Here is a 25,500-nt window from a genome sequence, read left to right on the forward strand (position 1 = left end):
CAGGTTTATGACTTAATTTTCTCTGACCATTTGGTGATGACGACTTATAAAATGATCGATATTTTTGTATATTACTTTGAAAAATGACGTAAAATTAGACCTTGTAAACATAACGTTTGTCATGATGATTTAAATGATGAAGGCTGCTGAAGAAGGGAGGAGTGAATCGGTTATCAGGAGCTCATTTGATCTGGTCAAAGTGCACACCCTGTCATTGTGCTTTGCCTGCACTTGTGAACTACTGTCCACCGTGATCACCGCAAACCTCCCCTAAGGTAAAGAAAAAATATGCCAAGTTGTTTTGTCTTATGAACTGCTCAGTCATAGAAAGGTTATGATTGTGTCATTGTTTATAATTCGTAATTTAGTATTGATATATTTAGCCTGATGTATTCGGTTTTGTGGGTAGGCTTATATACAGTATTCCTAGACGTTAAGGTGTTCTCCATTATATATATCCACAGACCAATACTTCTTCAAAAATATCTCCAATGATCCACAATTTGTTTCAGAGGAGAAGTTGCGTACAATTGGGTAAATGTGTTAATTTGATGAAGTCTTTAGTTGAAGCCTCTAATCTTGACCTCGTTTAAACCAAAGTCCAGTTCAGTGATGCACGATGACATATCAAAGCTGTTATCTTCATTAAGATAAATCGCGCCACTTACCTTAAACATGAGATCCGTTCATTACACTATTATGTAATGGCCTGCAGGTTGCCATCATGAAGCAAGAAAAAACTCAGTGGAAACTGTTTCTGGAGACGCTCAGTGCTGCACAATCTGAGTTCACTTTCCTCCTTCTAGGTAAGCAATATATAAAATCACTTTATAGGTTAGGTTTAAGTTACACTAACCTGTAGTTTCTCTAAAATATTTCTGGCAATTTTTTTTAAGTTTATGACAAAGAAAATCAGTGTTTAATAGGAAAGTCTATTTGAGCAACTTGCTCCACTAAATATTTTAATTTCATGTACCACTTCTCTGGTGTTCCTTATCATGGATGACCTCATCAACAACATCCAGGGGTGACTTGTTTAACCCTAGTGGTGTCGCTCATGTTCACCTCTCTGTGGCCACTCTCTGCTCTCTACTTCGTGTGGCTCGTGAAGGACTGGGATACACCGGAAAGAGGTTGTGAAGCTGTTTCTAATCATGTACACATAATGGCTTTAGAATACGGTGCATCTAAAAGGTGTTCACTACTACGATGTTACCACTAGGGGGCAGAAGAACAGAGTTCGTAAGGAACTGGCGGATATGGGGACACCTCCGAGACTATTTTCCCATCAAGGTATGATGTAGATGCAGATGCAATGACTATCTTTCGCTCTTGGATGACTACACTTGGAGCTTGATTTAAAGACATGGTGACACAACTGTGCTATTGTAAACACATAAAGTAGGGAGTGTTCTTCAACAAGTGCTAATGGACACATTGACATATGAAACCATGGCTGTAATCACATGATTATTATATGTTGGTACAGTAATATATATTATAGAAATTATAGAATATAGCGAACACAAAAATGAATACAATTTCCCTGGAATCCCTATTCAAGGGAAAACTTAACAATGGGCTTGAACTCCAATATATCTTAATTTTGGGCATTTAGTTCATCCATATTTGTCTATATTAAAGCATCTCATGTTAATGGTTCATATGATGATTACTTAAATACATGTTTTGTGTTGTCATTCAGCTGGTGAAGACAGCCGAGCTGGACCCCAAGAAGAACTACATCTTGGGCGTCCACCCGCACGGTATCATGTGTGCAGGAGGCTTCACGTGTTTCAACACCGAGAGCTGTGGCTTCGCCGAGGCCTTCCCCGGGATGCGCTCCAGCCTGGCCACGCTCGCCGGACTCTTCAAGATACCGCTCTACAGGGAGTACCTCATGAGTCAAGGTGTTGTACCAGAAAACGCGCTCTCTTCCACACACGCTTCAACAAGCTCACGACACGAGTTGACTGCTGTGCCTTCTGCTAAGCTAAAGGTTGACCCCCGCAAAATCATGCCAGCCAGTTTAACAGAAGTTATGTAGTTTAACAATGACTGTATTTATATAAGTGTCTGTGTGTGTGTGCATGTGTGTGTGTGTGTGTGTGTGTGTGTGTGTGTGTGTGTGTGTGTGTGTGTGTGTGTGTGTGTGCGTAAAGATATATCTATCTGTCTGTCTGTGACATGATTCTCAATGACCCAACAAGCCTGGTGAAAAATGTGGTACTTGAGTAAACTGAGTTCAGGGACTTACCCACATTGTAGCGGAGGGTGTGTTTACACAACCTCCAGTTCACAGAGGTAATCGGATCATAATCAGTGGTGATTAAATGCACACAAGCAGTTCACAAAGGAAAACAGTCACTGCTATTCCCCATTCATCACCACATCTACTGTTTATGAGTTACACCTGAAAATCACCCAATCACTGGGCAGGGAATCTGCTTAAATGCTTGCAGAGGTATGAATTATAGAGTATGTAGATATGAATTATAGATTAACATTAGAGCAACAAAAACAACTAAATGAATAGTGAATGATAGAGGGGGTCCTACCAAGTATTTAAAGGTGTATCCGAGGGCAACAGTGAATCAGGAGGTCCAGCGGGTTGTCCAGAATGGGAGGTTTTGATGGTTGTATCCCTGGCTTCTGCTAGCTAAACGTTGAGGTGTCCCTGAGCAAGACACCCAACACTAACTGTACTTGACGAGCTGGCTGTTGCCTTGCATGGTTGACACCAGCTTAGTGCGAATGTGAGGCAAAAATGGTAAATGGCTTTGCCACAGGGCTGAAAGGCGCTGGAGAAATGCAGTACATTTACCTCATGACACCACTGAGGTGTCAAGTGAAATGTGTCAGAAATGTACAATACAATCCTCATTACAATGTAAATGAGGATAGCCTACTTGTTCTTTTCACGGTTCAACTGTTACATATTAGGTATAACAGGTAGCCATGTAGCCTACTAAATAATCTAACTTGGACACCACTGAAGGTATTGCAACAAAACATGTGTGTATGACTTTTGTTCTTCTGACCAGGCCTGCTTTCAGTGAGCCGAGCGAGTCTGACTCATGTCCTTTCCAAGAGCGGTAAAGGCATCGCACTGTCGATTGCGATAGGGGGCGCTGAAGAGTCCCTGACCTCCTCTCCCGGGGTCAACACGGTGGTCATGAGGCATCGCAAAGGGTTCGTCAGGGTGGCGCTGGAGCACGGGTGAGGTCCAAAACACACCACACCTCTCCTGGTCTTGTTCTCTGTGAGCCTGGAACTCATCAATTAATGTCCCCGCTCGTTGATAGCTTATGAATTGACCTTTTAACCACTAATGTTAATATGTATTTATACACAGTTAAATTTAATGTTTAAGGTTTTTGGCTTAATTAATTTACTGACGTATGAGTATTGTTAGGGTCTGCAGTAGTTTTAAAAAGGAGCACTGTAAATCAAGTGGTTACTATACAGCTTCCAACAGAAATAAAAGGGTCCCACAAGGACTTTCTTGAGGGCCCCAAAAGGACTTCCTTGAGACATTGAAGCCACCATAATAACTGAGACGCCCAGTGTAACCAGTCCCTCTGTGCTGGCCCTCAGGGCCGACCTGGTGCCTGTGTACTCGTTCGGGGAGAACGACTTGTTCCGCCAGGTGATCTTCTCAGAGGGCAGTGTGGGCCGGAGGTTACAGGACCTCTTCAAAAGGCTGATAGGGTTCGCCCCGTGTCTGTTCCTCGGGGACCGCTTTGGCCTGCTGCCCTACCGGACCCCCATCACGTCTGTGGGTGAGTGGAGCACCCGTTACCAGAACCCAATTCATTGTTGGATCATTTAGCCGGTTCATTAGGTGGACGCTTTCATCCAAGGTGATTTCCCATTAGGAAACATGTGGGGGTTCTGCCTCTGATTGAAGATCCGGATCATTCAACCACATTTCTATCCCTCTGGTTTCAGTGGGAGCTCCCATCGCTGTGCCGAAGCTTCTGGTCCCTACAGAGGAAGAAGTGGACCACTACCACAACCTTTACATGGAGTCGCTCTCCAAACTGTTCCACGAGCATAAGGTCAGCTGCGGTCTCTCTGAAAGCCACGAGCTGCAGATCATTTAGAGGACCCGCATTGGGTAAACCAGACAGACTTTCTCCACGCTGCCTCGACCATGGGACTACTTCAATGACAGCCGTGCTCTGATCAAATGAAGGACTTGACCTGTAACAATAGAGCAGGTCTCCATAGGCATCTGGTCTCTCGGTTCATGACAACGGGTATCAGGAAACATCTGTGCAATAAACTATGTATTTTTATTTATTCTGCAGCTCTGCACAAATTGTCGTTGCCCATTTGTGTCGCTATTGTTTGCGTGTTTCCAATGCACTATGCATATTTTCCATGTGAATATATGACAAATCACACATGTGAATTAAAATATGGGAACCGTTGCAATAAAGTCTTATAGTTTGTGACACACACACACACACACACTTTCATGACAAATAAATAGTGTGTTACTTTTATTTCTTCAGGAATAACATTAAAGCTGTGGATTAGAATCATTTCCATGTCTAACTAATGAAATGATGGGGAGGGGAGGTTTAACTGAATCAACACACAAAACGGCAAATTAATGAAAAAGGGGATAGCTTGGATTAGAAAAACTCTAGGTCGTCGGGCGCGTCCAGGTCCCGGTACTCCACCACGTTGCGTGGGTCGCCCCGGGACATCCTGCCAGACAGCGAGGACACAACACCAGGGTTGAGAACGTCACGCGGCGCCTCTCCTCCTGGGAGTGACCTCTGTGTGGACGGTGGGTGAGGTGGAGAGCGGAGGCGATCCTTACAATGGGTTTTACCTGTTGTTGCGGTGCTTCCCGGGGTATCCAATGGGCCCCCGGAAGCCGTCGTAGTTACCCCAGCCCCCGCCTCCTCCTCCAGCCCCCCTCCACCGTACTGGTTGGTTGGGGAGCGGGCCGAGATAATCAACGCTAGAAGTCTGGGCAGCACCATGGGTTGATCGAGGGATATCTACTCTCATGAAGACAATGCGAAGTGGTAGGGAGAGGCTGTGGTACGACGGTCTTAACAACTGAACCAACCGCTGATGAATAATGTCGTTCTGTGATCGGACCCCACCTGTAAACCTATCCCAAACTATTAAATTCAACAATAAATAGATTTGTCCTATTCAGTATGCAACACAACATCTACCGTTAATTTGAATTAATTCCCTGCTTTAATATACTAGCACAATTCCTAAATAATTAATAAAACACAGGATAAATAATATATAAGTCAAGACATCAATGAATCCCCTAAAGAACACTAGAAGGAGCCGCTGGGGTAATCCTCTATTCATCGTCATCATCAGTCAACCTGTCCAGTGGGAGGATGTTGGTAGTGGACCTCCTCATCTGGGTCTAACATCACGGCGTATGGAACAGTTCACATTGTAACAGGCCTACCTCCAAAGCCTATGAGAGGGGGTCGCGGCTGGCCAAAGCCCATGGGCCCCTGTGGCCCCTGGGGGGGAAACGGCGTGTTGGGGCCCATCCCACCTAGAGAACATTGGAGGTCATTAAGCAGAGACCTAGCCAAGGGGACTGGGATGAGAAAAGTGTACAATCAATATCGGATCAACAGACACATAAAATGGATGAATGCTCCGGTGTCTAAACAACACTGGACAGAGGGGTTTAAACAGGATCCTGGATAACAACCTCTGGAGATCAACATTAATCTATAATCCCAGTGCGTTCCAGCAGGATTTTAAATGGCCTGGATGAGAAAATAATGAGTGAAGAGCGCTCCCAGTTAGTTTCCAATCCCAACAGGCGTTGGTCATGAGGCAGGATGCCAAAGGGCTCTCCTCACCTTGTCCCGGACGCGGAAGGGGGGGCAGCTTCAGCTCCGGCAGCGAGGGTCTCTTGGCATCCATGAGGAAGTTGTTGAAGAAGGTCACCTCCTTCTTCACTTCCTCGATCTTGTCCCCGTGCTTGTTCAAGATGTGCTTGCGCACAAACTCTGGGCCCTGGACAGTAACGTTGCCATTACAACAGTAGCTTGAGACCAACCAAGCAGATTCTCATTCCACCTGAACTCATTAAAGTCCTCAATCAACTAGGAACCACGCAATTGGTGCAATGTAGCTCAAAGGGTTAAGCGGAGCCATTTCTATTTAGTCATTTGGCCGACAGTTTTATCTGAAGAGACATTCAAATACAATTCAAATGCATGTCTATGGGTAGGCTGCGGATATTGGGGATCTATGCCGGTGCCTTTCCTCTGGGGGCCGAGTTGCCTCACCACCCCGTCCCTCTAGCCCCTAACTGCTTAGCGTCCTGCTGCTGACCTGCGTAACCTGTGCCACCGATGTATCCCATAACGCTACACACACACACACACACACACACACACACACACACACACACACACACACACACACACACCTCTAACTTCTTGCCGCTCAGTGGACACAGCCACTTGTCCTTGCCCAGCTCCTGGGTGTTGGCCGACACAAACTTCCCCAGGCTCGATCAGTAGGCTATGGCCCGCATATCTTCCCCATCACGGTTCAAACAGATACGATGTTTAGGAACGCAGGCACACATGCACACACACACACACACACACACACACACACACACACACACACACACACAGACACACACACACACACACACACACACACACACACACACACACACACACACACACACACACACACACACAAAAAGAATTGTAGGTGGATCGGAGCCTACTGCATTCGGGTTGACAATAACATGTAAAAGTCAACGTCATATTCCATCTGCTTGTGATATGACAGGCTACCACAGCTTATAACGACACACGCACTGTAATTCAAACACCCTTTTGTTACACCATCCATACTTTATTATTTATTTATTTATTTATTTATTTGTTAGCTATGAAGGGCATGAATACTTAACTAAATGTTGTTATAAAATATTTTAGAAGATATTGTATATTTAATTCAATATATATTTAAAATAACAATATATATATCATATAGGCCTATATGTATAATATAATATTACAATATAATATAAAATAAAATATTTTATCTTTGATTTATATGCAATATGTATCGACTGTAATCTAAAAAAAGCTATTGCTACACGCTCACTTTTGTGTGTTTCTCCCCCCTTGTGTCACATGACGGGGTCTTCACATGGCCTGTAGAGACAGAAACGCCCCCTACTCTGGAACCCGGAAAGAGAGCAGGACCAGCCGGCTGCCGGGTCTGGGTTCAACATTGTGAGTGAGTCCGCGCTTTATATTTGTATCAGAACTTGTCCCTTGTCAGATTTACTGTGTTTACTTAGCACGGTCATTTAACCATAACTCTATCCACCAGATGAATACCTTTTTTTTTATATTATAATATTACTTGGATCACTAGATCACTTATACAGATCTTATATACGACGGAAGATTATGATTATGATTATGTAGTTGGCCTACGTGTTATAATATTTAACAGTTGAATCCTGATAGGACCAAGTATCTTCATTTAAAGTTTTGCACATTTATGACAGTCATAGTTTTTGAGTAAGCAACTGGGTAGGGCACTTGGAACAAAGGACGTTATTATTTCCTTTTCTCAGACCATTTGTTGATAGAGAATTTTAAAAGGAAAAATGCTGAAAAAGGATTGTGGGCATGAAAATTTTGTAAGCTGTACAACCTAGGACATATTGCGTCGAGGCCTGTGATTATTACAAACACTTTGTATATGTTTGTCATAATGATGACTATTTGTAAATGCTGAAGAAGGGGCGAGTGGATCGGTTATCAGGAGCTCATTTGATCTTGTCAAAGTGCACACCCTGTCATTGTGCTCTGCCTGCACTTGTGAACTACTGTCCACCGTGATCACCGCAAACCTCCCCTAAGGTAAAGAAAAAATATGTCAAGTTGATTTGTCTTATGAACTGCTCAGTCATAGAAAAGTTATGATTGTGTCATTGTTTTATAATTCATAATTTTGTATTCATATGTTTAGCCTTATGTATTCTGATCTATGCGTATATACAGTATTCCTAGACATTAAAGTGTTCCCAATTTTATATATATATATATATATATATATATCCAATGACCAATACTTCTTCAAAAATATCTTGAATGATCCACTGGTTGTTTCAGGGGAGGAGTTGTGGGATGCAGTAAATGTGTTAATTTGATGAAGTCTTTAGTTGAAGCCTCTGATCTCGACCTTGTTTAAACCAAAGTCCAGTTCAGTGATGCACAATGTCATATCAAAGCTGTTATCTTTGTTAAGATAACTCACATTCCCTTTGCACTACTTACCTTGTACCCGCTTGCAATACAATGCAAGTGAGTAAAAATAACAATATGAGAATGGGTCATTATATGGGATGGCCTGCAGGTTGCCATCATGAAGCAAGAAAAAACTCAGTGGAAACTGTTTCTGGAGACGCTCAGTGCTGCGCAATGGGAGTTCACCTTTGTCCTTCTAGGTGAGCAGTATGCAATCACTTTTAAGGTTGGGTTTAAGTTATGCTCAAGTGTAGTTTCTCAAACTATTTCTGGCAAAGAAAATGTCAAGGTTTATGGCAAAGATAAACAATGTTTAATAGGAAAATGTATTTGAGAAACTTGCTCCACTAAATATTTTAATTTCATGTACCACTTCTCTGGTGTTCCTTATCATGGATGACCTCATCAACAACATCCAGGGGTGACTTGTTTAACCCTAGTGGTGTCGCTCATGTTCACCTCTCTGTGGCCACTCTCTGCTCTCTACTTCGTGTGGCTCGTGAAGGACTGGCATACTCCTGAAAGAGGTTGTGAAGCTGTTTCTAATCATGTACACATAATGGCTTTAGAATACGGTGCATCTAAAAGGTGTTCACTACTACGATGTTACCACTAGGGGGCAGAAGAACAGAGTTCGTGAGGAACTGGCGGATATGGGGACACCTCCGAGACTATTTTCCCATCAAGGTATGATGTAGATGCAGATGCAATGACTTTATCTTTCGCTCTTGGATGACTACACTTAGAGGTTGATTTGACATGTTGACATGACCGCTAAAGTGCACATGGATACATTCACATAATCAAACATGATTGATTAACCTAATGATTATTATAATACATGTTGGAACAGTAATATATAATATTATAGAAAACCAATACACAAATTAATACAATTTCCCTGAAATCCCTATTCTGGGGAAACTTGACAATGGGCTTGAATTCCAATGTACACACATTCTTTGGATCTTGATCTTAATTTTGGTCATTTAGTTCTGCGTGGCTGCGTCCATATTTGTCTATATTAAAGCATCTTATGTTAATGGTTCATATGATGATTACTTAAATATATGTTTTGTGTTGTCATTCAGCTGGTGAAGACAGCCGAGCTGGACCCCAAGAAGAACTACATCTTGGGCGTCCACCCGCACGGTATCATGTGTGCAGGAGGCTTCACGTGTTTCAGCACCGAGAGCTGTGGCTTCGCCGAGGCCTTCCCCGGGATGCGCTCCAGCCTGGCCGTGCTCGCCGGACTCTTCCGGATACCGCTCTTTAGGGAGTACATCATGAGTGCAGGTATTTGTACCAGAGAAGGCCCCTCGCTTCCACACTTGTCCCTGAGCAAGAAACCTTACACACTAACTGCCCAAGACAAGCTGACTGTTGCCTTGCATGGCTGACAGATAGTATAGCAACAATACATGTGTAAATAACTTTGTTCTTTTTCTTTTCTGACCAGGCCTGCTTTCAGTGAGCCGAGCGAGTCTGACACATGTCCTTTCCAAGAGCGGTAAAGGCATTGCGCTTTCGATAGTGATAGGGGGCGCTGAAGAGTCCCTGTCCTCCTCTCCCGGGGTCAACACGGTGGTCATGAGGCATCGCAAAGGGTTCGTCAGGGTGGCGCTGCAGCACGGGTGAGCGTCAGTTCATTTGAAAGTGTTTATTTTATTTTAAGGTGCACTGTAAATCAAGTCGTTATTATAGGCTACAAACTGGAATTAAAGGGCCCCACAATGACTTCCTTGAGACATTGAAGCCACCATAATAACTGAGACGCCCAGTGTAACCAGTCCCTCTGTGCTGGCCCTCAGGGCCGACCTGGTGCCTGTGTACTCGTTCGGGGAGAACGAGTTGTTCCGCCAGGTGATCTTCTCAGAGGGCAGCGTGGGCCGGAGGTTACAGGACCTCTTCAAAAGGCTGATAGGGTTCGCCCCGTGTCTGTTCCTCGGGGACCGCTTTGGCCTGCTGCCCTACCGGACCCCCATCACGTCTGTGGGTGAGTGGAGCACCCGTTACCAGAACCCAATTCATTGTTGGATCATTTAGCCGGTTCATTAGGTGGACGCTTTCATCCAAGGTGATTTCCCATTAGGAAAAATGTGGGGGTTCTGCCTCTGATTGAAGATCCGGAACCAAGATTCAACCACATTTCTATCCCTCTGGTTTCAGTGGGAGCTCCCATCGCTGTGCCGAAGCTTCTGGTCCCTACAGAGGAAGAAGTGGACCACTACCACAACCTTTACATGGAGTCGCTCTCCAAACTGTTCCACGAGCATAAGGTCAGCTGCGGTCTCTCTGAAAGCCACGAGCTGCAGATCATTTAGAGGACTCGCATTGGGTAAACCAGACAGACTTTCTCCACGCTGCCTCGACCATGGGACTACTTCAATTACAGCCCTGCTCTGATCAAATGAAGGATTTAACCTGTAACAATAGAGCAGGTCTCCATAGGCATCTGGTCTCTCGGTTCATGACAACGGGCATCAGAAATCCTCTGGTCAACAAACTGGGTATTTAAAATAATGCTGCAGCTCTGCACATATTGTCGTTGCCTTATTTGTGTTGTATTGTTTACGTGTTTCCAATGCACTATTCATATTTTCAATGTGACTATATGACAATTCACACATGTGATTTGAAATATGGGAACAGTCGCAATAAAGTCTTATAGTTTGACAAATACATTTTTGTTCATACGTTTTTATTTCATGAGGAATAACATTAAAGCAGTGGATTACAATAATTGCCATACCTAATTAAGCAAATGATTTTGAGGGGCGGGGCAATAGGGGCAGGAGGAACTGAATCAACACACAAAACGGCAAATGAATGAAAAAGGGGATAGCTTGGATTAGAAAAACTCTAGGTCGTCGGGCGCGTCCAGGTCCCGGTACTCCACCACGTTGCGTGGGTCACCCCGGGACATCCTGCCAGACAGCGAGGACACAACACCAGGGTTGAGAACATCACGCGGCGCCTCTCCTCCTGGGAGTGACCTCTGTGTGGACGGTGGGTGAGGTGGAGAGCGGAGGCGATCCTTACAATGGGTTTTACCTGTTGTTGCGGTGCTTCCCGGGGTATCCAACGGGCCCCCGGAAGCCGTCGTAGTTACCCCGGCCCCCGCCTCCTCCTCCACCCCCACCACCACCACCTCCTCCTCCACCTCCCCCCCCACCGTACTGGTTGGGTGGGTACGCAGGGACACCTAGCAGGCAAAGGGGATCGACGTTAGGATTCTGGTAGCGCCGTGTGTGGTGGAGGTTCTTTGGACTGTTTTGACAACTCTGAATAAACAAGTGCATTATAAAAAGTAGTAAAAACAGAACACGGTAAAAGTAGCGTCTGCGCAGAGAGGCCACACAGCACGACAAGCATACAAAGGTTGGCTGTAGAGTGCCCGAACAGTGGGGGAAAAGTCCTCGAGGGCCCAGCGGCAGAAAGGAACGCCACTACTCCCGTCAGCCGTCTCGGGAGGTAGCTCCTGGTATGTCTGAGTCAGCCAAGGCTGTCTCAGTTCCCCTCAATGGCAAGCACGGTAAAAACGGGCCAATGGTTACTACAGATAATGACTAAGGGGTCACAGTGTCTTGGGAACCACATGTCTTATGGAGATTTCCATTACACATGGTACGATAGAGGGATTTCTACTCTGCTGAAGCCTGAACGCGACGTGGTAGGGAGAGGCTGTGGTACGACAGCCTTTGCAACTGAACCAATTGCTGATGAATGCTGTCGTTCAGTGATTGGACACCAGCTGTATAACTATCCCAAACTATTAAAATTAACATTCAAATATAATAGTATGCAACAATACATCTACTGTTCATTTTAAGTAACACAAACTTATATACTAACACAATTCCTAAATAATTACTAAACCACAACGTGAATAATTTAATAATTTATAGACATCAATGAATCCCCTAAAGAACACTAGAAGGAGCCGCCGGGGTAGTCGTCTATTCATCGTCATCAGTCAACCAAGTTGGTTGTCAGTCAACCAAGTGGGAGGATGTTGGTAGTGGACCTCCTCATCTGGGTCTAACATCACGGTGTATGGAACAGTTCACATCGTAACAGGCCTACCTCCAAAGCCCATGAGAGGGGGTCGCGGCTGGCCAAAGCCCATGGGCCCCTGTGGCCCCTGGGGGGGAAACGGCATGTTGGGGCCCATCCCACCTAGAGAACATTGGAGGTCATTAAAGATCCTATATCATGCTTTTTAGGGTTAATAATTGTATTTGGGGGTACTACTAGAATAGGGTTACATGCCTGTATGTTAAAAATACCTTATTATTCTCACACTGTTCATTTCTGCAAAACCAATTTCAGAGCCTTTATAAAACGTTCTGTCATGTATCATGTCGCTTTAAGGCCCCCCTCCCGAGTAGCCCTGTCTGCTGTGATTGGTCAGCACGCCCACTCTGTTGCGATTGGTCGAACGCTTTGTGGTGTGTCTGCATTTCACACCCCCGATAAGTTGTAAACATTGCCGGTAGCCGGGAGGCGGGACTTCTGCCCTTCAGTACCGCTCACTGCAAAGTCTGACGTCACACTAATACCGAAGTAAAGTTTGAGAGCAAACGAGCTGTTTCATGCACTTAATGAGGGGCGTTCTCGTGGGCCCGAATACTCCCCCTGGCTCTGAATTAGATTTTTCTGTTTTAGCAGACATATAACATGTATACATTCGTCGTATTACAGTCAAAGGGAAAAGTCGAAAAAGCATGATATCACCCCTTTAAGCAGAGACCAAGCCAAGGCGACGGATGAGAACAAAGTGTACAATCAATATTGGAGTGGTTTGAACAGGATCCTGGGTAACAACGTTAATGTATAATCCCAGTGTGTTCAAGCAGGATTTTAAATGGCCTGGATGAGAAAATAATGAGTGAAGAGCGCTCCCAGTTAGTTTCCAATCCCAACAGGCGTTGGTCATGAGGCAGGATGCCAAAGGGCTCTCCTCACCTTGTCCCGGACCCGGAAGGGGGGGCAGCTTCAGCTCCGGCAGCGAGGGTCTCTTGGCATCCATGAGGAAGTTGTTGAAGAAGGTCACCTCCTTCTTCACTTCCTCGATCTTGTCGCCGTGCTTGTTCAAGATGTGCTTGCGCACAAACTCTGGGCCCTGGACAGTAACGTTGCCATTACAACAGTAGCTTGAGACCAACCAAGCAAATTCTCATTCCACCTGAACTCATTAAAGTCCTCAATCAACTAGGAACCACGCAATTGGTGCAATGTAGCTCTACGGGTTAAGCGGGGCCATTTTTATTAAAGCCTTTGTCCGACAGTTTTATCCGAAGAGACGTTCAAATACAATTCAAATGCATGTCTATGGGTAGGCTGCGGATATTGGGGATCTATGCCGGTGCCTTTCCTCTGTGGGCCGAGTTGCCTCACCACCCCGTCCCTCTAGCCCCTAACTGCTTAGCGTGCTGCTGACCTGTGTGACCCATGCCACCAATGTATCCCACATCACCACACAGACACAGACACACACACACCTTGAACTTCTTGCCGCTCAGTGGACACAGCCACTTGTCCTTGCCCAGCTCCTGGGTGTTGGCCGACACAAACTTCCCCACCTCCTGCTCGGGGTCCTTGCGGCCCATCTTGGACGCCTCGTCCTCCGACAGCAGCTCTTTGGAGTTGAACAGCGGTGCCAGTTTCTCCTCTACCATCTTCTGCCACTGGCTCACTGGGAGATGGGAAGGATGCAGAACCATTTGGTTTGAGACCATTTCACGTTTCATTCACTCGTTTAGCTTTCACCCAAAGTGACGCGTCACTGGGAACAGTGAGCTGGTAGGGGGTTTGAAGCGTGCTCTAGGATGCCTGGAAGCTTAATGTTCTCCAAGGTTCTGGGTTCAAACCCAGAACCTTTCGGCTGGGTTTGAACCCAGAACCTTTCGGCTGGGTTTGAACCTAGAACCTTTCGGCTGGAAGGTTCTGGGTTTGAACCCAGAACCTTTCGGCTGGGAGGCAAACACTGTCACTAATAGACATGCCTATCCCCACCCCAGCTGAAATAGAGAGTTGGATAAAGGAACCAGCTCCACAAGTGGCGGGGCGACACGGACCTTCTCCGTGCGTGATGCGGTTGGGGGGGATGGGTCCGCGCACGTGCACCATGCCGCAGCGGTTGGGCATGTGGTCCTCGCTGGGGTATTCGCACGTGTTGTAGTAGTCGATGGAGTGGACCACGCGCAGATACAGCAGCAGGCGGTCCAGGACCTAGAGCCAGGGGAGAGGGAACGCTGACGGTTAGCATCACATTAAAGCAACATCAGCGGAAAGGCCTTTGTAAAGCATATCCACCCACCATGGCCAGCTGAAAGACCGATAGGAGGTATGAGCCATCCACCATGGCCAGCATTCAGCCCTATAGTAGCCATGGTCCTCCCATCATTCCCAGCATTCAGCCCTATAGTAGCCATGGTCCTCCCATCATTCCCAGCATTCAGCCCTATAGTAGCCATGGTCCTCCCATCATGGCCAGTTTAAAGACCTACAGGAGCAATGGTCCTCCCATCATGGCCAGCGTTCAGCCCTATAGTAGCCATGGTCCTCCCATCATGGCCAGTTTAAAGACCTACAGGAGCCATGGTCCTCCCATCATGGCCAGCGTTCAGCCCTATAGTAGCCATGGTCCTCCCACCATGGCCAGTTTAAAGACCTACAGGAGGCCCGGTCCACCCACCTTGGCCAGCTTGTCGTCCCTCTCCACGGGGGTCTCGGTGGGGTTGCCCTCCTTGGGGCCCTCGTCAGAGTCTCCTCCGCTCATGCTGCCCAGTAGCTCCTCCTCCTCGGCACTGACCTCCTCGATCAGGTAGTCTGTGATGTTCTTCATGATGGGGTTCTGCGCTGGCAACTTGAGAGAGCAGACACGGAAGCGCTGGGTTTGAGTCCACCACGAGTCCACGCAGTCCTCCAAGACACATTCAAACATAAACGTTGTCCTGGTAATGTTAACACTCGGGTATTATTCATTATTCTTGGTTAGACCTGTGCGTGCCCTATCAAATATCCAGCTCGACATGCCATTAAGAATACAATTATTTAAAAGGATTGATTCTAAATAAATTGTTTTCGTATTTAGAGGTCTATCCGACAAATCATTCTGTGCAAGAAATAGGTCTCAAGCCCTTATTGCTTGTAAGTAAACGAGGTGTTGGTTTAATTAAATTGGGTGTCCCACCCCGCCGCAGGGAGGTGGATAAGGCCTTGAAAGGCAGAGCTCCACAGTGGTCCCCACGCTGGCCATCTCTTATTCCCCTCTCTCACCTCGCCCGTCTGGCCCTCCTCGTCGGCCTTGTGGCTCCACAGCCCTCCCCTCTCGTCCAGAGCCTGGATGAGCTTGGCGGCCATCTTGATGTCGTTGCGGAGGACCAGCTTGTGCTGCGTGATGCCGTTGATGTTCCTGACGCGCCGCACCAGGTCACAGTTCACGCCCGGCGCCAGCTCGCAGTCCCGCAGCTATGAGGACCGGGGGCAGACCGCGGCGGGAAGGTGACCAAAGGGGGACATGAAGAAACCAATGTTTACAAACGACCTCACTGTGGCTCTTGCTGTAGCTCTACCGTAACCGTTTGGTCATTTTGAGCTTGGATCCAAATGGAATCGCAGGAGGCCATTTAGATACCGGTCATGATGGAGCAGGTAGGGTTAAAGGATCTGTCTCCAGGGTGCCTACAAGTAGGCCGTGGACATTGGGCATCCAAGCCACTCTCTTTCAGCTGGGGGTCGTTATGGCACACATAATGTGCACTTTGTAATTGGATAAAAAAGTTTCCCTGCTACTATTTTACGGTTGCCCATTTGGCATCTATTGCCCTCCTAGTTATGACTGGAAGGGGAGATCCGTCTCTCGTGCTACTGCTCATGTTTCCTTCCTGCTCCCACGGGGCTCTTTACCATTTCCTTGCTGGGTTGAGGATTAAGAGGGCGTGTCATCTGATACGGGCCTGGGGAGCCCTGTGAGACCTTACTGGGATCAATAAAACAGGCTATTCTCAAACAGTCCAGCGGGAGCATCTTACCCGGATGTTCTGCAGGTTCCAGCAGATCTCCTTGATGTTGACGCTGCGATCAAAGGTCACCCAGCAGCGTCGGAAGAACCTGGACCCATTGGAGTTTGTTTAAGACTTGAATTGTCCAATACTCTTCTGTTCATTAGACGTTGCTGTACCGTAATCACACTATTGTGTGGGGTTGAAGATTTTTATTTTTTTTTATTCATGCAAGTAGGGGGATTCAATACTTTTGTAATACCTGTATCATCAGGTACACTTAAAGATCCATTACGTTTGGAAAACATGTTAAGGCAGAAACATCAACGTTAACTTAGTCAAACCACTAATGGTACAATCCTCAGAGGGCACACAATCCTGTGGTTGATGTGTATTTAACTATTCTGTTTGGCCTCTCCCATATAAAAAACGATAGCGGACACTGACAAACCGTTAGAATCCCAAGGTTAAACCATACGTTCAAACCACACAAAGGATCAAATCCCGGCCAAATTGAGCAAGATTGTATAGCAATTTTACACAATCCCAATAGACTCGGGTGCTCAGAAATAGTATCTGTAGTATCTCCATCCTCCGCCCTATGATGGTGGGGGAACCTAGCCACTCACCTGCGCTCAGGGTGGGGGTCCGACAGGCAGATGCGCAAGAAGCCGGGGTATCTCCGGCACAGCTGAGAGAAGGTAAGAAAAATGTCTCTATGAACGTAGTCATTAATAAAAAAATTATACATTTACTTACAATTACTATATTTATATATTATTAAATAAAGTCAAACCATTATTTTGTGAGGACAGCCAAGAACACATAACAAATGTAGCCATTATAATACACTTATTTGTAATAATGTTTACATGAGAACATTGTCCAAAGGGAAATTTTCGTTGAATTAAAAGGAAGTTGGCACCGAGTAAGAGACATTTGACATCAAAAATAAAACCGAGACCCTGCCTCAGAGAAACACTCACAGAGACGATCTCGGTCTTGGAGATGGTGGGCGCGATGCTCCTCATGAAGAGGGAGCAGGTCTTGTGGAGGGGCCGCGGCCTGGGAGCGTCGTCTTTGGGCTTCTTCTTCTCCTCCCTGTCTTCCTTCACCCTCTCGTCCTTGTCCTCCTCTTCCTCCTCCTCTGGCTCCTCTGGCTTTTTCTCCTCCACCTTTATTTCCTTTGCGTCGTCTGGCAGGAGAAATGAATGTCGGCTTAATGAGAAACGCGATAACCGTCTTCTTACTGGGATGGCATGGGGGGACTTGGCCGCACTGACCTTTGCCCTCCTCTCCCTCCTCCTCCTCCTCCTTGTTTTTGTTGTTGTTGTTGTTGTTCTTTTCCGGCTCTTCCTTCTCGGCGGGCTTGTCAGAGGACACAGAGTTTGAGTCTGAATCCGAATCGAACTCGCTGTCCGAGGCGCTGGCCTCGTCTTCGCTGTCGCCGCTCCTCTTCCTCTTTCTCCTCGTCTGAACAAAAGTGGAGAACGTGAATATGAATGAGCATCACTCGCTTGAGTTTGATTGGCCGGTTGGGCCTTTTGGTTGAGATAAGGCCCGCCCCAGCAACAGCACCCACTGACCTTCTTGTTCTCGGGAACCTCTTTGCTCGGGGATTCCTTCCCCGCCTTCAGTCCGTTGCCCTGTCCGGGCCGCGCCGCCCCGCCCTTTTCTGAGCCGGCTGGATTACTCTCCGCCTGTAGCACAGCCACCCCCCCCTCGTTACAGATTCAGTGGTAAGGAAACCCCCCGCCAATCCAATCCCAGAACTATTAGGGGAATTATATGTCTAAAATGGTGTTTGTTACGAGGTGTAAACTGACATCCTATCCCCACAACTTTGCATTCGCCCACTACGTTATAACCTCTTGCATTATAGACAAAGATGAATATTTCAGAACCAGCCCAAGATCCAAAGCTCACCCTGTCGCTCTGGTCTTTATCTGACGGGGGCTTGCGCTCTCCCTCCCCAGCCCTTGGGTCTTCCCTCCTGGAGGACTCTGCCCCCCCCGGACAGGGGGTGGGCCGCTCCCTGTCCCTCTCCCGGTCCCTCTCCCGGTCCCTCTCCCTCTCCTCCTCCTCAAAGGGCAGGTCCAGGATACGGAGGTCGTGATCGGTGCCTCCCTCCATCTTTATCACAGCTGCAGGGAGGCCGACAAGGGAGACGCAGGGTATATGAACGAGGCCTTCACCATGGGCTGGATGGATGGGGTGGACTCGAATCAATCTGGCAGAATTACCGAAAACTATCAAATGGATAGCATAAAAGCAAAAATACCCAACAGCTGCTGCTTGTAGGTGGTTCAGAGCACAATTAAATAATTATAGTACAATAAGTTACAATCGATCATCAATGTAATTTAAATAAAAACATTTTTTAAGCATTTAGTTTGTCCGGCGAAACAGGAACTACGCTGGAAGCATTCAAGCCTCGGGTGTTGGAGTTCATCTTAAAAGGTCCCGTGGGATGAAAATTTCACTTTGAGTTTTTTTTTTTTTTTTTTTTTTACTCTTCAGGCTGCCGGCCGCACCGCACCTGCGTCCAGGACCTTGGTGATCGCCTGCGCGCGGTCGATGTCCAGCGACACGTTGTCCAGCCAGCTGTTCTCCATGAGGAACAGGAAGACGTTGAGGCGGTTCTGCAGGGAGCCGCGGGACTCCACGGCCAGCCGCTCCATCTCGTCAGGGTGGTACTTAGAGCGGAACCTAGGGGCCAGGTGACGGAGGGGGCGGGGGGAAGGAAGTAAAAGAACCAAACCAAAAGAAAGGGGGGGGGGGGGGGGGGGGGGGGTGTAGGGAGTAGATGGGGGGGGGGGAATGGAGGATGGAATGGATGGGAGGTACACATTAAATGTCTGCTTGTTGTTTCCACACTGCCAATGTTATCAAAAGGAGAAACAGAACAACTATTTATTTTCATAGATTAGAATCATTCAGCCAATCTAGGTATTTTATTGGGGAATATTTAATCTGCTTGTGTTAAGAATAATTATGTTTATTTGATTTATATATCCATTCAAATTAAGGTGGTCCTTAAGTGAGGATGGATATCGCCTCACTGCCTTTATGAGAAAGCCTCTCGGTATCTCACCAGAGACGGCCAACATGATGCATTGCACAAGAATCATTCGAACATTTTACAAAGTCAGAATTTTGACAGAAAGAATTAAAAACAACAACAACCATTGAGTGGACTAAATTTACCTTCGGGTCTCCCAGTTTAATAACAAATAAATACCAAGAGTGGTCTCTTCTGTGAAAGTGTGCTCCACTTCACGGCCCTGGTGTGACTGTACACACTCATACTCTGTTTTGGGGGGATTCGTTTACTGATCCGAATGTAAAAAGACAATGGAGAGAGAGGGGGGGGGGGGGGGGCAAAGGTCAAAACCATGAAACGGACCAAAAATAAAAATGGCAGCTCCATGCGTGCGTTGTCGTCTGTGCTTCACTGTCTGTCTAAGAGCCCTGGTACTGTGTGTCTAAGTGCGGCTGCATTGTGCGCAGCGCGTGCCCTGGCTGACTAAGCGACGCAATCCCGCGCGGTTGTGTTTCCACTTTTTCTTTATCGCCGAAAAACCAAAACAAAAAGAGCGCGACACTTGTCCACGTCGAGGAAGTGGACGTTGGGCGGAGGGAGGAAAGGTTGGTTATGGCACAACAGAACAGAAGACAGGAAAAACATGATCTTTGGCATTTACACAAATATGCAGCACTTCAATCTAGGGATAAAATCAGAGCACTAATCAAGCAAGGAAATGTGTATTTCTTTTCTTAATGATTGCTAAGTTACAAAAAGAAATTGTTTGCAATGTGTACAAATGTAAATAATGTTTCCATGTGATTTGTTGGGACAAATGTTAGGTCCTTCCTATAACGACAAAGCCTTCTGAGCTCTATATTAGCAATGTGGTGGCTCAGTGGAACGTCACATAACCAATTAGAAATAAAGATAAAAGGTGAAAAGCTAACTAAGTGCCCGTGGAATCAATGGGCCCATTAGAGCTCATAGATAAACGAGAGGACCTTTTAATAACTTGTCATCATTCTTTTGAGGGCACAATGTCCTCCAATATCAAGCGCTGGGATAAACTAATCACAGCTGTAGAGATAGACAACAACAATACTATAAAAACTAGCAACCTATTGGCCTGCACTATGAGCATATAATACGCAGTAAAGGGCAATGGATCTCGTACCACTCTTCATCTTTGTGCGTCAGAAAGAAGTCCTGCATCTGCTGCCGGCGGTAGTCGATCTTGTACTCGTTGTAGTGCTTGACGGCGTCAGTCTCGTCCACCGAGTCGTCCAGAGACACCAGGAACTCCTTGAAGCTCTTCATGATGGGAGGGGGAGGGCCCAGGTCCATGTCATGGATGTTGCCTAGCCTAGGAACCAAGGACACACAGGAGTGTACACTTCAGCCTCGGAACCCCAGGCACACAAAAACATACGTTTTAAATGACTATATATATATATCATTTAGAATAAAAGAAAATGAGAAGAACCATTTGGCTGAATATTTCTTGGTTATGTCTAGCGTTAGCATCACAGAAAGCGTCGTGATGCTACAGCCAAACTGACGTGCCCACCCAGAGTTGAATTTAGCCTGGGTAACATTTTCAGATGAGAGAGAAGGTTGACATTATTAACCCTAGAGGGTTTCTCTAAAATAAATAAATAAAAACAAAATGAAAAAAATCATATTAGGATTGTGCTGTGACTTCAAAAGCGGGCCGCATGCAGGTCACATTCAGCCCAGCAGGTCACATTCAGCCTAGCAGCTTGGATACCTTGCTTGGATAGGGATGCCATGATGAGGCTGCATCAGGTGCAGGTCTGGGTGGCCCCAGTGCTGTGGAGGGGCATAGCTGGGACCCCCACCGCCTCCACCACCACCACCACCGTATCCCAGGTCATAGCCCCCATGGTAGTGGTCCCCACCATGGTCATCCCTGTACATAGAGACCAGAGCTTTGGAACAAGAGTACATTGGATGCGTACTCACTGTGCTCATTTAAAACAAGAAAACACTGGATGTGTACTCACTGTACTCATTTAAAACAAGAATACACTGGATGTGTACTCACTGTACTCATTTAAAACAAGAATACATTGGATCTTGATTAGTAGTTTGAAACAAGAATATAGTGGACATGTACTAGTCCTTTAAAACAAGATTACAGTGGAAGGAGGATATACCACCACCACCACCACCACGCTTTTGGATTAAGATCTGCAGCGCGAATTCAGATACATATACATACATAGCAGGGAGAGGTTTGGTATATTGCTCAAGGACGCTTACAGGTTAGGCTGCATACTTCCAGGATGGGGATCCATCCTCTTAGCTTCTGGCTGGGATGGGAATTGTACCTCCTAGCCTCTAGACTACATTCCCCGCTCCCGTCGGGTATCGGGGACAAATTAATTCTTACCAGTCTCTCCTCATGCGTTTCTGCTGTGGGTTGATATCATGCCTGGGAGGGGAGAACCTCTCACGACGACCTCGGTCATAATCCCGATACTCTGCCCGACTTCGCCGTTCCCTGCTGCCTCGGTCCCATTCTCTGACACACAAGAAAGGTTGGGTTACACACCATACACCAGCGGTCTTTCCAGAATGTTCTGTTTATTCAGGGATCCTTGTGCATTGTCTGGGATCGATTGCTTCACCATTTGTACGTTACCTGTCATTCCAATCATCCCGACGCCTGTCTTCTCTCTCTCTTGAACGATCAAAGTCACTCCGTTCCCGCCTAAACTTATCTCTCCTCCGGCGATCATATTCGTCATCGCTGTCACCCATCTCCACGAAGAGGCAGGATAGCTTAGCAACATGGAGGTATGATTAATTAGTCTCATTCTGACATAAGGCATTCACAGTGGAATTACACATATTATATTTTGGTTTTTAACTTAAATGCCAGGTCAGTTTTCTTAACAGTAGTTTTGAGTGTTTTGATTAGGGATCGACCGATTATCGGCGCCGATATTCGGCATTTTGACGCATATCGGCATCTGCCTTTTTTTTTGATCCAACGGCCGATAAGAGATAAGTTTAAAACGGGGTTATTTTGGCTCTGATGCAGCCGCGCCTCTCTGTCTGCTGTCACTACACTGTCTCCAGCATTGTCCCACCCACAGCACCATCTGATTGGTTACACGCTCTGGTTACACGCAGAGCCACGACGGGTAACAGCCAATCAGCAGTGAAAGCTGTGCATGCACAGTGCTCACACACACGGCGGAGAGGATAAAAGGTTTTGTCTGGTTTGGTTTCGAGGTAAGTTAAGGCAGCAGACTCTCCCGAAATTGTAATAAACATCCCAGTCCTCTACAACTCACAACTACTAGTAACATTACTGTGAGCCCATTAACATTATACAAACATAAGCGGCAGATCTGCTCACTCGCAGTCCGGCGTCCAGGCATGCCTGTTAATCACTCGAAACAAGGTTGCTGATAATATCGATATGGAAATAGTCTGTGATAGTAGAAGTCTGTGTGTGAGTGAGCGAGTAAAAATCTAATAAACTCAATTCAGTCCAGTTGTATTGCAGGGAAGCACATTAAGCGGTGGTTAAACTTCTACAACTGCGTAATGCGCTATCCAACTGCGTAACCACGGAGCCCCTCGAGCCCTTAGGCTTTAAGGTGAAGGCTGATTAGCTTTTAGCGTAACGTTAGCCCAGCGGTCCTCTGTCTCCTTCTCTGGCTCTAGACGCTAAGCAGACTGTAGCGAAACTCCACAACTCACGACTACTAATGTTATTGTAGTCACGTTTCCATCTAAAAGGTGATGCGAATCTTTAGAAAGTTCACAAAAAATAAATTCGAATTAGGTGCGTTTCCATCAAGTGGTTGGAGCGAAAAACTACACACATTCCAGGGCTTGTCGTATCCTTTTGATAACAGCCTCTCTTAGGTCCTGATATATAGTGGAATCGCGTTGTTTTCCATCTTAAATAGCTGGACAAGTTTTACGTCTTCAGCGGTCCACATGTATCTATTATTCACATTGGCCATCTGTTCCATGGACGTATTTAAAGGATACATTGTACATATTTATAATTCGAATTCTTCGCAGCCTTTATACCACAGATACTCTAGGGTCTATAGTATATAACCGCGTTTTCTGATTACAGTTTAATGCATTTTCCACAATGTACCAGCTCTCTTTTTGAAGGCTGAACAGACAATTTGACTGGAATTACTTAGGTGTCCATATATCAGGGATTAATGGACACGGTATAATTGAAGGATATGCAAACATAGACATCCTATATCATATATATATATATATATAAATGACATAGACATCCTATATCATATATATATATATATGATATAGGATGTCTATGTATACAAACGCTTAAAAAATATATATATAGTTGACGCTACAAGTTGATGTCGGCAGGGTTGCTATGGCCGGTCGTTATGCGGGACTGACGTTGTCAGTCCTGTGTGTTCAATGTTTGCTACGTCACAGCTGTTTCGAAATGTGTCTTTCCATCTCCCATTTTGCGCATTTACTCTTTCCATTTTTCAAAAACCACCTCAAGCGAGCGGATAAACTTTTTTGCAAATTGGAGGATTTTTATGCGGATTTTGGTGTTTCCATCACCGTTTACTGATTCGATACTTCAAAATTTGCATAAAATCAGGGGGATGGAAACGCAGCTTGTGAGGCCCAATCCGTTAGCAGCAGCTGTCTGTTCCTATGATAAACACTAATTATTAAAGTGAAGATGCTGTAGGCTATTTAGTGTTTTTTTAACGGTTTAATCACTTGAAACAAGGTTGCTGATAATATTGATATGGAAATAGTCAGTGATAAAAGTAAGAAGTGTGTGTGTGTGTGTGTGTGAGAGAGAGAGAGTAAAATTCAGTTAGTTTTATTGCAGGGAAGCACGATGAGGGGATGGCTAGAGAATAGTGTGTGTGTGTGTGTGTAAGCCACATGAGAAGCTGCAGAAACTGACAGCAAAGCACCGTCTGTCTGAGAGAAGACTGTCGGGCAATAATGGCTGTTTAACTAGGGAACTATTTATTTATTTAAATTGTCAGTTAACTTCATTAGAACACCCTGCACTTTTTGTTTTTGTTTGAACTTAACAGAAAGATAAGTAAAAGATTAACGTTTCAGTTCAGTTCAGGAAAATTTTAGGGAGCCATTTATTTGTTTAAATTGTGTTATGTTGCAAACCTGATAAGCTGTTGTGTTTATTAAACATATGCTTAAAGGCATTTCAATTAAGTTAAGTGTTGGAGTTTGTATTATTCCAAATTTTGACACCAATATTTTCCCCTTTTCTGCAAATTAATATCGGCTCCAAATATCGGTTATCGGCCCCCTTGACTACAAATAATCGGTATCGGTATCCGCCCTGAAAAAAACATATCGGTCTATCTCTAGTTTTGATAAATTTGGGGGCAGCTAGTCTATTAAAAGCAAGAAGGGGATGATCAGGCGTTTTCTAGGTTGGACTGAGACCAAGGCTGACCACAATTGGGAAAATAAATGTCCATGCTACGTTGTATAGATAAGTTACACATATACCCCAGGAAAAAAAGCCAAACATAATAAATGTAGTTTTATTGGGGATAGGGTAATTCAATTCAATAATATATTTGAATGCAGCAATTTTAACAGGTGTAACGTTAGTGCAGCGCGAGTAGGTCGGATGTGAGACTGCTCTTCAAACTAACAAGCCAACTTGTTTGCACTTGTAAATGCGCAAAGAACTGCTATCGTACTCAATCACGACTCTGGGAAATAATTATTTCAGAGAGGGTGCCGCGCTGGAACGGTTACCCACATGATAACACTACGACAATGCACCAGATGCAATTGGCTTTGGTTTCGCTGGTTTACTACTAGAACTTGGGAGGACCACCTAGCTAACGTTAGCCTACAAGCTAGCGACTAGCTGCAGACATCATCCAATAAAATAAAATCGTTATCTTTAAGATAATTATAACATTGAATTGTGCCTTGGCGAAATACACATATTACTGTAGCTAACGGTTAGCAACTTCAAAGTCTTTAAATACCTGTTACTTGTACGATTTTCGTCTGACCCCCCTTTCTTCTTTTATCTTCTGCTCAGCTCTTCGTCTCGTACAATGATGACGTCATACTCAGTCGACTACAAATCCTCCCCTCGTGCCACAGGGCACTGATGGGGCCT

General features: G+C 45.7%; 3 protein-coding genes across 3 annotated transcripts; 2 read left to right on the forward strand and 1 right to left on the reverse strand.

Annotated features, from left to right (window-relative positions):
* Positions 1-720: 720 nt before the first annotated feature.
* On the forward strand, positions 721-4,106 carry LOC307077484 (diacylglycerol O-acyltransferase 2-like; the record flags this gene model as incomplete). The annotated part of the gene is made up of 7 exons (XM_079738913.1): positions 721-806; positions 1,026-1,133; positions 1,223-1,293; positions 1,706-1,910; positions 3,045-3,219; positions 3,598-3,782; positions 3,952-4,106. Exons 1-7 carry the CDS (start codon positions 725-727, stop codon positions 4,104-4,106), a joined length of 981 nt encoding a protein of 326 aa, XP_079595039.1. The 5' UTR covers positions 721-724.
* Positions 4,107-7,789: 3,683 nt separating this feature from the next.
* Positions 7,790-10,766, forward strand: LOC307077482 (diacylglycerol O-acyltransferase 2-like). Its single transcript, XM_079738911.1, has 8 exons — positions 7,790-7,907; positions 8,404-8,494; positions 8,714-8,821; positions 8,911-8,981; positions 9,386-9,590; positions 9,754-9,928; positions 10,106-10,290; positions 10,464-10,766. The coding sequence occupies exons 2-8, from the start codon at positions 8,413-8,415 to the stop codon at positions 10,616-10,618; spliced, it is 981 nt and encodes a 326-aa protein (XP_079595037.1). The 5' UTR covers positions 7,790-7,907; positions 8,404-8,412; the 3' UTR covers positions 10,619-10,766.
* Positions 10,767-10,997: 231 nt separating this feature from the next.
* srrt (serrate RNA effector molecule homolog (Arabidopsis)) lies at positions 10,998-25,433 on the reverse strand. The gene is made up of 20 exons (XM_079738147.1): positions 25,364-25,433; positions 21,997-22,136; positions 21,745-21,876; positions 21,100-21,261; positions 20,506-20,694; positions 18,843-19,012; positions 18,230-18,447; positions 17,890-18,003; positions 17,587-17,776; positions 17,290-17,498; positions 16,933-16,994; positions 16,334-16,412; positions 15,579-15,770; positions 14,995-15,165; positions 14,375-14,528; positions 13,799-13,992; positions 13,263-13,419; positions 12,381-12,473; positions 11,349-11,499; positions 10,998-11,221 (listed from the first exon to the last, which is right to left on the reverse strand). Exons 2-20 carry the CDS (start codon positions 22,113-22,115, stop codon positions 11,146-11,148), a joined length of 2,832 nt encoding a protein of 943 aa, XP_079594273.1. The 5' UTR covers positions 22,116-22,136; positions 25,364-25,433; the 3' UTR covers positions 10,998-11,145.
* Positions 25,434-25,500: the final 67 nt, after the last annotated feature.

The sequence above is a fragment of the Pollachius pollachius genome (assembly GCF_949987615.1).
Source record: "Pollachius pollachius genome assembly, chromosome: 6".
Taxonomy (NCBI): domain Eukaryota; kingdom Metazoa; phylum Chordata; class Actinopteri; order Gadiformes; family Gadidae; genus Pollachius; species Pollachius pollachius.